We start from the raw sequence: 14,459 nt of genomic DNA, 5'->3' as shown, positions 1-14,459 counted from the left end.
AGTCAGAGCTGGAGGGAAAATTTAGAGAGCTTCATGGTTTTTTTTTTCCAACAAATAATAGTGTGTGTAATTATACATAAATATTTAAACCTCAATATTGTCTCAGTGGGGCTTCAGGCTACTCAAACAATCTTCTCTTCATGAGACTTTCATCATGAAAAGTCACAACAATCTGTTAAAATGACTGCAAAAAAAAATTCCATAGGTGTCACTGGGGTTTAGTGAAGCTATCCATCTCATGATGACAATTACCTCTCAGAACAGCTCTGCCAAAGGAGACAAAGCAAAATGCAGAGTCAAGAGAATAGGCCCATGTTTACAAAAGCATTTGAGAGCCTGGTAATACATTCAGAAGTATAGCATTTTTTAATAGCTATTTTTTAAATTTTTTTGGCATTTGAGGTTAAGCTTTGAAAAAAAAATCAAGTGCCCGCTGTTCACTAAAAGTTTCTAGATTCTAAGCTCTCCTGAAAAGAGGCAGTTCCCTTTCATTAATTATGAAGCTTCTGTACTATTTTCTTTTAAGATTGTCACTACCATAGGCACCTGGCAAGGTCATAATTTTTGGCTTAGAGAATCTGATGCATTACCAATTCTCTGTGACTTGATGAAGCCAAAACTAGCTGCAAGAATGATGAACTCCCAAAACACCTTCCAAGTCTCCATTCTGGATATGGACCTAGGGGAAAAAAAGAAACCTCATAATTAAAATTCTGTCATACATTTTAAATGAGTTCATCATATCGTATGTTAATTATATCTCAAAAAGTTGATTTAAAAAAATATATAGAACCATGTCTTTCCCCAGACCCGCAGTAACTTGATAAAAAATTAAGGGCTTATTACTACACTCTTTCCATTGTGCAGGGAAGATAGTCTTGCTAACCCAACTCAGGAAGCGTTTTGTAAACACCCAGAGTGTATACCTCAGACTTCACAGTTTAAAATTAACCAGATAGGACTATAAAAAGATAAAGCATATGGGGCATGGGTAGAATTTCTGTTTCACACACTGAATTTGTTTGGTGGAACATAAACATTTCTGGATGATTTTGCTTGTATTTTTACACAAGCATTGGATGCTTGGATCCTTATAAATATTTGTGGCACGCAGAAATATTCAAATATCTCAGGAGCACATCTGCCTGATGAAATGAGGATAGCATGAAAATATTTTATACGTTTCCAGAAGAAGTCGAATATCAGACTTCCCACCCCTAAACTTGGATTCATTCCTGAAGGCCTCCATGAAAATTATCCAGTCCCAATTCCATTTCTGTTTTTTTAACTCTAAAGAAGTCCATGTGTTTAAGAAAATCACGACATTCACATTGAATGAGGTTTCAACTGGAACAGGGAACACCTCCCCTTTATCTTCTTAGCCAGCCAACCTCAGCATCCTCAGGGGGTTAAAAGTAAAGATTCTTGATAGACTGTCTCAATTTGAATCCCAGACCCACTACTTAAGAGTTGATCTTGGGCAAGTTGCTTCACTGCCCTGTGTCTCAGTTTCCCCCTTTATAAAGCTGGAACAAGAATGACATCTACCTCGTAGTCTTGCCATCAGGATTAAGTGAGCTTATTATTGTAAAACACTTCACCTATGCCTGATACATAGAAATCACCCTTAAAGTGCTTGTTAAATAAAATAAGTCTTCTTGGATATCCACCATGAAGTAAAGAAGTATTGCCTCTAATTTGAAACGCAGAATCCGTAGAGGTAGAGGAACTAATACTCTGCATTGTACACTAATAAGGAGGTTATTTTGTGTTGTGTGTTTTAATTTATATTTTTTACTTAATTCATTTAATTTTCACTCTCAGTTGATTGCTACTTTGTAAGTTACTATGCTGATATCTTCATGTTCCTCACTTCAAACCTGGAAAAGGCCAGCAGAGAAGAACTTACTCAGCTCATCTTGTTGATGGAAATGAAGAAATCAGGCCCCAGAAAGGTTAAGTGGCATAACAGCTACACGGCATGGACTGCCAGGCTCTGTCCCATGTAACCTGAGTCCAGGTACAGCACACAACAGGAACTCTAACCCTTCCATGAAAATCCCCAAGTCCAGACTGTCACTCAACTCTCCAGAGCCCAACTCGTGTAAAATGAAGAGCTGTGAGCAATTTACCATGGGGTAAAAACGTGAACTCAAGCCCTAAGTTCTTGTATCCACCAATTGGTCTTCACAGAGCACAGTTTTATATGCAAAATGCTGTATTGGGTGCTCCAGAGAATGGAATTACAAACCATGCTTTTATGTTTAGAGAACTGAACAATCTATTTGGGGGGAGAAACTTTACATACCAGAAACACTAAGAAATTCAGGAAATTTTAAACGCATGCTATAAACGTATCAAAGAGTTTTGGCAAGTATCTTCATTGTGTCTACATCACTTTGCAGTCTTGGGCCCTTTAAGGGGAACATTGTATGGAAATCATACCATAATGCCCAGAAATCCTAGCTATCCAACAACTGAGGCTCTCTTTCCAGAAAGTGTAGGTGGAGGGGCAACTGGGTGGCTCAGTTGGTTAAGCAACTGCCTTCGGCTCAAGTCACAATCCCAAGGTCCTGGGATTGAGCCCCTCATTGGGCTCCCTGCTCAGTGGGGAATCTGCTTCTCCTGCCACTCCCCCTGCTTGTGCTCTCTCTCTCTTTGTCAAATAAATAAAAATAAAATCTTTAAAAAAAAAAACAGAAAGTAGAGGTGGACCATCCTGTTTCCCTAAGGACACATTTCTACTGTGCGTGCTTAATTTACTACTTAGAAATGACTCAAGGATGTGAGATAACAACATCTATTTTACTATTTTATGGTAAGAGAAAATACTGGGAGAATCCTTGACCTCAAAGGTCAAGCCTTAATTCTGGTGTCAGCTTGACCATTTGCTTTGTGGACTTGAGCTAGCCAGTTCACCTTTTAAGGTTTATGTGAGGACTCTCAAGGGTTTCGTACTGATCTGGGACACCTACTACATTGCCCACTATATTACAAACACTCTCCAGGGTATTGGTCCAGTAATTTTCCAATAATAGATGTGATATAATTGGATTTCTCTGTTCCTCAGTTTCTACATCAATCTCCCACTAATGCCTCCTCCTGGAGGTATATAGGTAATTTGAGGGAAGATACTTTAAGACTGTAAATATCCTAATCACCAATAAACTCTCATCTAACGGCAAGTAAACAAATGCATGATCATAAAGAATAGAGCTTGAGAGTAAAGAGCTTGAGAGTTTGAAAGTGCCAGGAAGTATGATCCAAAATAAATTCAGATGTTATGATTATGATTATTATTACTATTGTTACAATAAAATACCATACTGTAACTTTTTAACTCTTGGATTAATAAAGTTGGATGAAATAGAAAACCTTGAAATAGGGTGTCTACATTTTCATATTCTGTTATATGCTAATTATTAGTATTAATGCAACTAATCACAAGAAATGAGAAGTATTTTTAGTTAGTTGTAAATAAAGTACCAGAGCTGTTTATGGAAATCCAGTGGAAAAGCCAGAAGTTTATAAACATTTCACAGCTGTGCATATGTGTATTTACACTGATGAAGAGAAAAAGGTCTATAGATTAAGGACTTAATACCTATATTTTATATACTATTTCATGAAGATGTTTATATCTAGTTTAAGCTGCTGAAGGGGTTTTGCATTTCAATATGTAGGGTTCATTGTGGAGGCAAAAAAATAAAAAAATGAAGCCATTGAAGGAAGAGCAATTAGGTAGGGCTAGCATAGAATACTGATTCTTTCTGGAAATAATTCTAATGAGTGTGGGGTAGAAAGACACTTTTCTCAAAGTATGCTGAGAGAAGTCAAACAGTTCAACGGTTGACTAGGACAATCTATTTTCTTTTTTTAAGATTTTATTTATTTATTTGAGAGAGAGAATGAGAGAGAGAGAGCACATGAGGGGGGGGAGGGTCAGAGGGAGAAGCAGACTCCCCACTGAGCAGGAAGCCCGATGCAGGACTCGATCCTGGGACTCCAGGATCATGACCTGAGCCGAAGGCAGTCACTTAACCAACTGAGCCACCCAGACGCCCTTAGGACAATCTATTTTCTAAGACTGATTCATTCAATTAAAAAAAATTACCTTGCAAGTAACCACCATAGTAATAATTGATTCAGGGGAGAATCATCAAATGAAGCTAAAACCATTGGGTAGAAGCATATTGGGGAACAAGGTTTTAATACAGTCTCCAAGTATCTCCTAACAGGGGTGCCTGGGTGGCTCAGTCGTTAAGCATCTGCCTTCGGCTCAGGTCATGATCCCAGAGTCCTGGGATTGAGCCCCGCATCGGGCTCCCCATTCTGCTGGAAGCCTGCTTCTCCCTCTCCCCCTGCTTGTGTTCCCTCTTGCTGTATCTCTCTCTGTCAAATAAATAAATAAAATATCTAAAAAAAAAAAAGTATCTCCTAACAAATTACTTATAAGTTACAAAGGGCAAAAAAGTACCTTTACAACAGAGAAACATGGTGGACATGACATAATCAACAATGGTAGGCTACATCAATATCACATACTTCTTGATGTGATGCATGAGAAAACTACATCACTTATATGGTAGTTCTCCTCCAATCCCATGACTTAACTCTAATAATGAGGAAACAATCATATACACCAAAATTTGGAGAGAGTCTAAGAAACAACAGACCTGTGCTCCTCAAAAATATTAATGTCATGAAAAAAAAAAACAAAGAAAAGCTGAGGAAACAACGGAGGTTAAAACAGTCTAAGGAGATTTAGCAGTTAAAGGCAATGAACAATATTGGATTAGAAAAAAAAATGTCTATAAAGGACATAAAGGGAGACAACAGGCAAAAATTTAATATGGACTGAATGTTATATAATAATTCTGTATCAATGTTACATTTCCTGAGTTTGATCATTGTGTTGTAGTCATGGAAGAGAACGTCCTTGTTCTTAAGAAATATACATAATATGAGGCAGAGGGTCTTGAGGTCACCCACTTACTCTCAAAGGTTCAGCAGAATTATAATAATTCATAGAGAGAGGGAAAAAATTGCAATACTCTTGCAAACTTTTTATTGAGTGTTTACTGTTTACCAGATAATATGCCAGGCACTAGAAATAAGATGAAAGAAATAGTTCTTCTCTTGAGAAGACTTGGAACTCTAGTGGAGAGAAAGAGATGGATATATTGTAATATTGTGGGATGAGCAAAATAATATAGAAATCCGTACAAGGTGCTGAGGAACACAGTGGGTGAGCATCTCTCTTCACTTGGTGAAGGCTTCACAGAGCAGATGATGCTGGAGTTGAGATTTAAAGGAGGAATAGAAATTTACAAGTGAGCAAGTGGAGAAAGGGAATTCCAGGTATGGAAGAGCATGTGCAAGGACTCAGGAGAGGTATTGGACAACCCCAAATAGGGCTCATCCAAGGCCTTGAGAGCTAAAGTTTTGGAGTGCAGGGAACCTGGGTAAGCCTTCTTGGAGCTCAAACACCAGGTGATGCATAAGCTCTGAGGGCATACATCTAATGGAGACCTTTGGTTTTCTGACATGCATGAACTCAGAAGGTGGGATAGAAGAGGGGACCTGGGTAGAGCTTCTCAGTCTTCAACCATAAACCACCTTTATGTCATTTAATTAAACTAGCTGTGCTTTTTATACCAGTCTCCTTCAAGTTTCCTGTTCTCCCTCTATTGACCCCTCAAAAATAAAATGAAAAGATGCCATCTCTAATGTCCTATGCCAGTGGTTTTTAGACTGAGCATTGTATCAGAATCACCCAGAGGACCTGTTAAAACCCAGCTTCCTGGACCTGATCTCTAGAGTTTCTGATTTAATAGGTTTGGGTGGTGAGAACTTGCATGCTGAGTGGATCCAAGGGACCACACTTTGAAAACCACTCTTCCATGCATTTAGCATGCAGTTGTTACCAGACAGACAGATGTCTGCTCCACTTACTTTCAACAGCATCTTCAGCTCCACATGGAAAAAAGCAAGTGTCTATTATCAATTAAGTGGGAAAGGGAAGAGGCGATCAATTAAAAATGTTTTCTTTATACATACCTGACTGAGAGGTAAGCAGAAGCTTCAAAATATTTAGATGAAAGTCCCAATGCAAATGTGCAAAATTAACACATTTTTTCAATTTGCTTTCTAATTATACTCTATTCTGTGAAATAATAAAGAGCTATGTTCTCTCTCTCTCTTTTTTTTTCAATTTTTTTTTCTGGTCATTTAAACACGATTATTTTAAGCACTGTATTATTTGGCTTTCTTACAAGACAGTCTTGGAGTATACCACATCTGGGTCACAGGAAGCTCCAGAAAGCAAACAGTTGGGGGACATGAACGGATTCTTCTGTACACATCATATTAGAATCCACATGGCATGTTTAACAGTTAAGAAAAATGAAGGTTAGCCTTAACCTATTGCATAAACATTAGCATTTGCTTTCTGTGCCCATTCACGAATCCTATGACGGCTTGGATATATACAGAACTTTGTTGTAACATATTTAAGGGGGCTGTGTCAAACATTTCAATGACAATTAATGTGTCATGAGGCTCAGAAAAAGAATAACAAGATGCAGAATCCTGGAGCATTCCTCCAGGGAGGGATAAGGTTTGCAATGGCAGAGTTCGGCAGGGCCGTGTGCAAAGCAGGAAATGGGTGCTGATGGCCATGACACTCCCATCAGCGGTGGTCATGTCAAGACTAGCACACAATTTGTAAGGTGTTGAAAATTTTGTAACTGAATAGAATGTCAGCTCTTGGGCAGTTTTTAAATATCCTAGGCCCTCTTCATATCTTGATTCACCTAGTTTCCCCTTGTGCTTGGTTCATAGGTCACCTACTCTCTTTTCCATATTGCATTGACATTGCTTAATTGTTTAGCTACCTTACTGGGCTGTGAACACACAGAGGGAGGAGCCACATCCGAGAAATCTTTGCAGTGCTGGATACGTTGTTGAAACTAATAAATCTTTCCCTTTTGTGATCATTACAGAAATGTTTGAACTGCTGAGTGCTTTAATCCAAGGGCAAAATCATACTCAAACTCTTCCAAGTTATGTGCACCTTATAAATTCCATCACGCCAGCATTTCATGAGCTTGGTTTTGCCAGAGATGGGAATAACTACCCTATCTTTCTCAAGTGTTTCATTCAGGAAGAATGCCTACAATCCACTAAGTAGATTCGGCCCCTCTAAAGACCTGGGGCAGGTCAGGACACTCTGCCACTCCCTACTTCCTATCACCAAGAAACATAGAAAGAGCAAGTTAGGGTAATTAAATAAGGGCAAGATGGCCTTCTGCAATTGTCTAGGGCATCATACACCCTGTCCCTTATTTCTTTTATGTCCTTTAAGAAAGTTGCTCCAGAATCTGAAAAGAAAGTGTAGTGTGGAGCAGTAAAAACTGCATAGAACTTGACTTTGAATTTTCTGGTTCAAGTGTCAACCCTACCACATTCTTGTTATGTAGCTTCTTGGAAGTCTCTTGAACTCACTAAACCTCAGCTCTGTCAGCATAAAATAGAGGTTATGATACTGTGCCATCACTAACTTGTCAGGGTTACTGTGAAGACAGCATAAGCTCATGTGGTAAAAAAGACTTTGTAGAAAGCTATGAAACTTGAGAGTTTACCATTACCTTGTCAAGCAAATAATCCACAAAACAAAATTCCAAAAACTGAATCCTTTCTCACTGATAGAACCAAGCCTCAGCATTTTTTTATTCCAAGAGAAAAAATGCATTGCTTGAATCAAAGAGCTGTGGCTACATTTCTGCTTCATTATGTCTAGGAAATAATCACACTATGATGAAACAAGATTTGTATAGGAACAGCATATGTTACAGGAGTGAGAGAAAATTCCCTAAATCGGAGAAGTGGGGTACCAGCAAGTTGGTGGTCACCTGGATGAGATAAGCTCTTTGAAATCTTATTTTCTGAAATCTTAGCTGTCTATGTTCTTTGGGCTGAATCTTTCACTTTAGTCTCCAGGGCCTCAGCTTAAAAATAACTTAGTGCCATTGAATTTTTTTGCATGTCTTAAATAGTGTATAATAAAATTTTCAAAGACAAACTGAAAAAATACCCGCTAAATTCAGCGACACAAACCTATCAAGCCCTTGGAAAGGTAATGATATTTCTTTACAGATTGCAAGATGCATTGGCCAGGCTACAAATCTCTCTGGAGTTTATAGAATTATAAGTCAGTGTGGTTTGCCAAGTCCACTCAGACTTTGATGATTCAGAATATGTCACTTATTCCTTCCTTCTACCTGGAAGGCTGTATACTACTCCTTGGCCCCAGTACACATGCACATGTGCACACACACCCACACATGCACACACCTGCAGGCTCTATTCACCTTTCACAACGCAGCTCACACATCACCTTCCTAACCCAAGCCTGATGGCAAATCACTCCCTGTTCTCTTCTTCATCTGAAACTTGTACATTTATTTCAATGAATAACTGAGATTTGTTAAAACTGTGTCTTTACCATTAATATATGCTCAGCACCTAAAACAGTTCCCTTCTCTGCTCTCCTTTGTTCTTTCTCTCTCCCTTCCTTCCTTCTTCCCTCCCTTTGTTCATTTGTCTCAGTTCCTGGCAACTGCAACCTTCTTGTAGCACAGACCAGAAACCAGGGAGTTATGATTAACTCCTCTCTCACACACACCCTACATTCAACCTGCCAGGAAATCATGCTGGATCAACGTTTAAAGCTGTTTACACGGAAACTGATCCTCTCATCATTTCTACTGCAAACAGGCTGGTTCAAGCCACCATCATCTCTCTTGCTTGATTACTACAACAACCTCCATGGCTCTCCCTGCTTCTAACCTTTCTCTCTGAAGTCTATTCTCAACATATATCCAGCAAAATCCTTTTAAAACCTAAGTCACCTCTGCTCCAAGCCTTCCAATGGCTCCCTGTTTCACTCAGAGTGAAAAAACAAAATAGACTGCAAGGTCCTATGTAATCCGGCCCCCAGTTTTCTCTAACTCATCTCTCACCCTCGCACATTAGACCCTCATCGCTTTGGCCTACTGGCTGTTCTTCAAATAAGCCAGTTACACTCCCTGTTTAGGGTCTTTATACATACTGTTTCCTCCATCTGAAATGCTCTTCCCCATATATCGCCATATACCCAGATATATCCCTATATATCCGTACATATCTACCCATATCCACATATATCCACAAATATCCACATATATCCTATATGTCCATCTATGTCTACATATAACCCCATATATCTACACACAACCCCATATGGTCCCATATATGATATATATCCCCATATATCCACATGGCGGATTCCCTTGCTTACCTCAAGTCTTTGCTCAGATGTCATCTCAGTAAGGTCCACCCCAGCCATTCTACTTAAAATTGCTACCCATCGTTGTACTCCCAGGACACCCAACCCCATTTACCCCCTTCTGCTTTTCCTCTTTTCCTCTTTTCTTATCGCCTTCTAACATGCTATGTAATATACATCATGGTTTTTATGAATTACCTGTTGTCATGTCCCACCTTCAACTAGAATAGAAGTGCTACAAGGAATTTTGTTTTCCGTGATATATCCCCAGTGCCTGACACACAGTAGGTGCTCAGAAAAGATTTGTTGCATAAATTCATTTGTTCAGGAAAAAAATGATTTCCTGTTCTTAAAATGTTTTATACAAAGAGTTAGAGGCATTCTTGGGAAGATTGGTGCCCCCTAGGCCATTATTTTTTGGTAAATGGAAGACTCAAAGCCAACTGGGTTCACTTTTACATTTTAATTATAATTTTATTTTTAATTCATTTGTATTAAAAAATATCAGAACAAACATCATAAAACTAAACATTTGGCAAATTTGTAGAAAAGTAAAACCAGATCACAGGCATCGTTATTAGAAGGGACTTGGTTTAAGATCTCTGAGAAATCTAAAATGGAGACAGTCTATGACTACACCCATGCCCAAGGATGCAGGGGAGAGATGCAGCCAGAGGTGAATCTTTTAAAACTCACAGCCACAAAAATTCACTTACACAGTGAGTTGCTCAAACATAAGACATAAAATTAGGTTGGAATGTTTGGGCAAAACAATTTCTTGTATGATCTTTTTAAAAAGACTCAGGCTGTTTTTATTTCAGGCCAAAATATCAGGTAGATGACATTCATTATTTCACTTTCTAGTGACTCTGTAATGCACCAAATTTGCTATTTCTGCAAAAATGTAGACAAGGCTTCATTACTCTTGGTAATGAATAAACGCATCCATAGACCTTTCAAAGCCCATTCCTATGAGTCAGAAACTACCAGACAGAATATATGTGATGGCAGACTACTTTCAAAGGCCTGTGGCATACACACTTGGGGGCTGAAATAAAAAGGACCCTTTTGCATTTGCAATTCCCTGGGACTATTTCTTAGCTTATGAAGATCAATACAAAAGAGAACAAAAAGGTGCTAGATTTTTCTCCTGTAGTCCTGTGGAATAATTCTCAGTTAATATTTGATCCTTTCACCCCACAGAAGTCATCCTTAATAGCTGTCACCATTCCTGTCTGTCCAGTGAATTTAAATGTATAAGTATCAACCCCAGTCATCAAAAAATTGCCCATAAAATCCAAATCTGACCAATTTTATATTAAGCTTTCTTGAAGTTCTTTATAAAAATAATCATTTTCTTGAACTCTAGTAAATGATATGCATGCTGATGTATTTAGGGAATTTACTGATGTTTATAATTTACTTTAAAATGTATTTAAAAATAAGATGGATTAACAGATGGCTAGAGGGATGGATATGTGAAAAAACAACTATATTAAAATGTTCATGGTGAACCTAAGTGGTGAGTATACATGTATTCCCTGTGAATTCTGTAACTTTTGCTCTATGTTTGAAATTTATCACTAAAAATTTAAGTAATCATCTAACTTATTTCTTAAAATTGTGTATGATAGTCAAATGGAAAGGAAAATGAGAGTTTAATTATATGAATCTTGGCAAACTAGATGGGAGAAAACTCTATTTTTAACTCAAAATTGCCCCTGGGATTGTTCTGAGAGAGTAATTTTTACCTGAATTTTATATCTCTACTAAAGCCTTGTTTTTTTCCCTGAGTCTTTAGTGTTTTCTTTCTTCCTTTGGCCTTACAATTCTAACACTAATCTCCATGTTTAAATTCTCCCAAAGATTTGCATCAGTGAAATAATTCATGAGACATGTGTGAGTCCCCATAAATTGGTTTCCCCTTTTCACACAGATGGTAAATTCTGGGCCCAATCTTAAAATATTTCACGTCTTCCTGCTCCACAAAAGTTCAGAGTTACAGATCTCCTTTCATCACACTTTGAATCTCAAAGGTTATTCTTCCTCTATATCTGACAGAGATACTCTTTGGGGTTTTTCCTCCACATCTTCCTCCCTGTCGCATTTTCTCTCCATCTCTTTGCTATACGAGGTCTCACTATATCACTTTCTCTTCTGTTGGTCTGTCTATATGTCCCTGTCTCTCTCTGCCTGGAAGTGAAAAAGAAGCGGGGCATTTGCAAAAATACATGGAAACGAACTAGAGTTCCCACCTACCAAACTCTCCCTGGGAAAAAGTATTTCCTCCTACCTGGCAAAACCTTCCAGACTTGTTCTTTTAATTCCTCCTTCTGGTCTTCATCCCTTAAGAAGCTGTTTGAGCCTTGGGAATTCCCTAGAGTACAGGAAGGCTCAAGGGTACAATGACACATCAGCTTTTCCAGTATTTAATCCATTCCTGGGGGAAAGGAAGGCGGGTGAAGGGAGGAGCAAAAAACCGTGTTTATGGTGACTGATGCATTGTTTTTTCTCATGCGTGCTTTATTGCCACTAAATAAAAAGAGTCCTTCTGTAAACACTGGTCTCAAAAATGCATACAAAAACTTACCAGGAAGAGCATTCTCAAAAAATAGTAATAACAATAATAAAATAATATAAATAAAACTAGACTTTTTCAAATTTAATTACAAATTCCTAGAATAAAAATTAATCCTAGTTATCCTTATTTCAATGATTTAGTCTCCACCTAAAGTCTCTAGACTATGAGCCCCTTGAAAGCAGGAACTGGGTATAATTCACCTTTGGGTCACTCATGTCCCCTGGATATCCCCCAGCCAAGGGTCTTGTACATAGTAGGTCTCAAAATAGTAGGTATAAGGGATGGAAGAATAGGTGGATGGATGGGTGGATAAATTAATGAACTGGACAACAAAACCTGTCTGCATTGATAACATTTACCAAGCAGGATAAAGCTCAAGTGTCTGTACTCATCTTGGATGTTCTAACCAGCCCACACCAACCAGCTTAGAAATCAGGACGGAGTCAAAGGAAATATATAAGTATTTATATGTGTATGTATACATGAGTTAAACTAAGAATTAAGCAGCTATAAAAAGAAACCTAACAACGAGGGTCATTTCCTTCTCATATAGTTCAGTCCAAGGTGAGTATTCCAGGTCAGCAAGCAGCTTTCCTCCACACAGTCATTCAGGGACCCAAGCTAATAATATTCAACACGGGGCACCTGAGGTTTCTGCAAGTACCACCATGGTAGCCAGTGGGAAGGGTGAAAGAGCTAACCCTACAGACTTCCTCCTAAAAGAGTGAGTCAGAGGCTGCTCACATTCCTTCCACTCACATTCCACTGGTCAGAGCTTAATGACACTGCCACATCCAGCAGCAGGGGTACTTGAGGTTTGATTTCCCACCAAGCAAACGTGCCCTGTTCAACTCTGTTACCATAAAAGAAGGAGAGGGAGAATGGAGGTGGAAGAGGGGTTGGTCAAGTACCATCTCCATCACAGTTTGTATACACGTCATTCACCATATCTCAAAATCTGAAGACCCATACTTGGACCCAATTCCAGCATAAGTATTCAAGGAAATGGTGTCAAGTGAAGGTTCCCAAAATAAATTGTTACTAGAAGGACAGTGTATGATTAACAGAGTTTCAGGCTTCTCTGTGTTTTTCCAGGATTGTTAAATTTGACCTAAAACCTAGAGAGCCTCCTATACAGAGGATAACTGCCAAAACGATGTTAGTTCACTCTTCATCAATTGTCCCTTAATTATTCCTGATGTGGGGATAACGGGAGCAGAGTTTTGCTCTACCTGGAAATAGAATAACATCATAGAGAGCTAAGAAACTGTAAGTGCTCACGAAATATTCCCTGAGGGAAATAATCAAGCCATCATATGCAAAATTCTTCAGCCAAAACAACGAAGTTCGGATATTCAATGCCAACCAGCACTTCAGTCTTTGTTCCCTCCTGCTTAGGAAGTCACGTTTTCCCCTCTGATTCACCCACCTCACAGCATCCCCCTCTTCTGTCTCCCTTTCATTCCCCAAAGCAGTAGCTTAGACCCCAAGATAACTTTAGGCTCAAGATCTTAAACTCTCTAACACATACCCTGGTTAAATATCAAGGTCCTTATTTTTTCTGTTACTTCAGAGCATTCACCATTATGTTCTGCTCTGTATCCACTTCTTGACCTTCAAGCAATATTCCTACTTCTGCTTGGAATGATAGCCTCCTTATGAGAAACTTCCATTCCACCCTCTGCTCCAGTGGGAGCTACAGTCCCCACACTATGATTGGTCCAGGAGTCAGCATGTGACCCAAGCCTGACCAATCAAAATCCTGCCTTAGATATTTTTCCCCAAAAATCTCTAGTTATGAAGCTTTAAAGATAAAATGCTGAATTTGTCTGTTGCCATGGTTTCAGCTTTGTGGGGCAGCCAGCCTGACCCCAAAACAGAGAGGAAAGCAGAGATAAAACTCTGAGGACATTCAAGTACCAAGTACCTGCCCTTTCACTGTTTTTTGTTTGTTTGGGAGTTTTTTTGTTGTTTGGGATTTTTTTTTTTTTTTTTGGTTTGCTTGTTTGAGGGTTTTTTTCTTGTTGTTGTTTTGTTGGGTTTGTTTTTTTTTTAATTTTGGCCCTTTGTAACTGAGAATCATCATTACGACATTTACATAGACACAATGTAAAACTTTTTCCAGGGTCCTAAATTATACTTTCTTACTTGCATTTTACTCCATCTCTGCAGATGCAAGCCTGAACTCTTTTCATCAATGAACACCGGATAATTCAACATCTCTTCCTGTTTTCTTTTGCTACCAGTAATTCTAGAGCCGAATACAATATCTAGCAGCAGCAAATGTTTATACAATTTAGCCCTGAAGGGATCTTACAGATCACCTAGTCAAACCTCATTATTTTGCGGAGAAAACTTGAGGTTGTAAAAGGTGATACAATTTGCCCAAGAGACACATAAGCAATTAACAACCATTTTCTTCAGTAACTGATCACATCTACTCAACTCTACTGTCTTTATATTCTCTCTGTTCTTTTATCTGAAAACTGCCTTAAATAGGCATCTCCATTTTCCTCCTTACTGATGGGAGGGCAGATGGCAGAGGATGAA

The 14,459-nt window shown here is 38.7% G+C and overlaps 1 protein-coding gene across 1 annotated transcript in view; it reads right to left on the bottom strand.

The window, feature by feature from the left end:
* Positions 1-11,652, bottom strand: part of LOC113916178 (collagen alpha-4(VI) chain-like) — a 107,755-nt gene extending 96,103 nt beyond the window's left edge. Inside the window, exons 1-2 of the mRNA XM_027582106.2 lie at positions 11,622-11,652; positions 591-679 (exon numbers count right to left, since the gene is read on the bottom strand). Of these exons, the coding sequence (XP_027437907.2) occupies positions 591-666 (76 nt within the window). The 5' untranslated portion in view covers positions 667-679; positions 11,622-11,652. The remainder of the gene's footprint in view (positions 1-590; positions 680-11,621) is intronic.
* Between the last annotated feature and the right edge of the window lie 2,807 nt (positions 11,653-14,459).

The sequence above is a fragment of the Zalophus californianus genome, chromosome 1 (genome assembly GCF_009762305.2).
Source record: "Zalophus californianus isolate mZalCal1 chromosome 1, mZalCal1.pri.v2, whole genome shotgun sequence".
Taxonomy (NCBI): domain Eukaryota; kingdom Metazoa; phylum Chordata; class Mammalia; order Carnivora; family Otariidae; genus Zalophus; species Zalophus californianus.
Note: the sequence above shows the minus strand (reverse complement) of the source record. Positions and strands in the feature narration are given on the sequence as shown.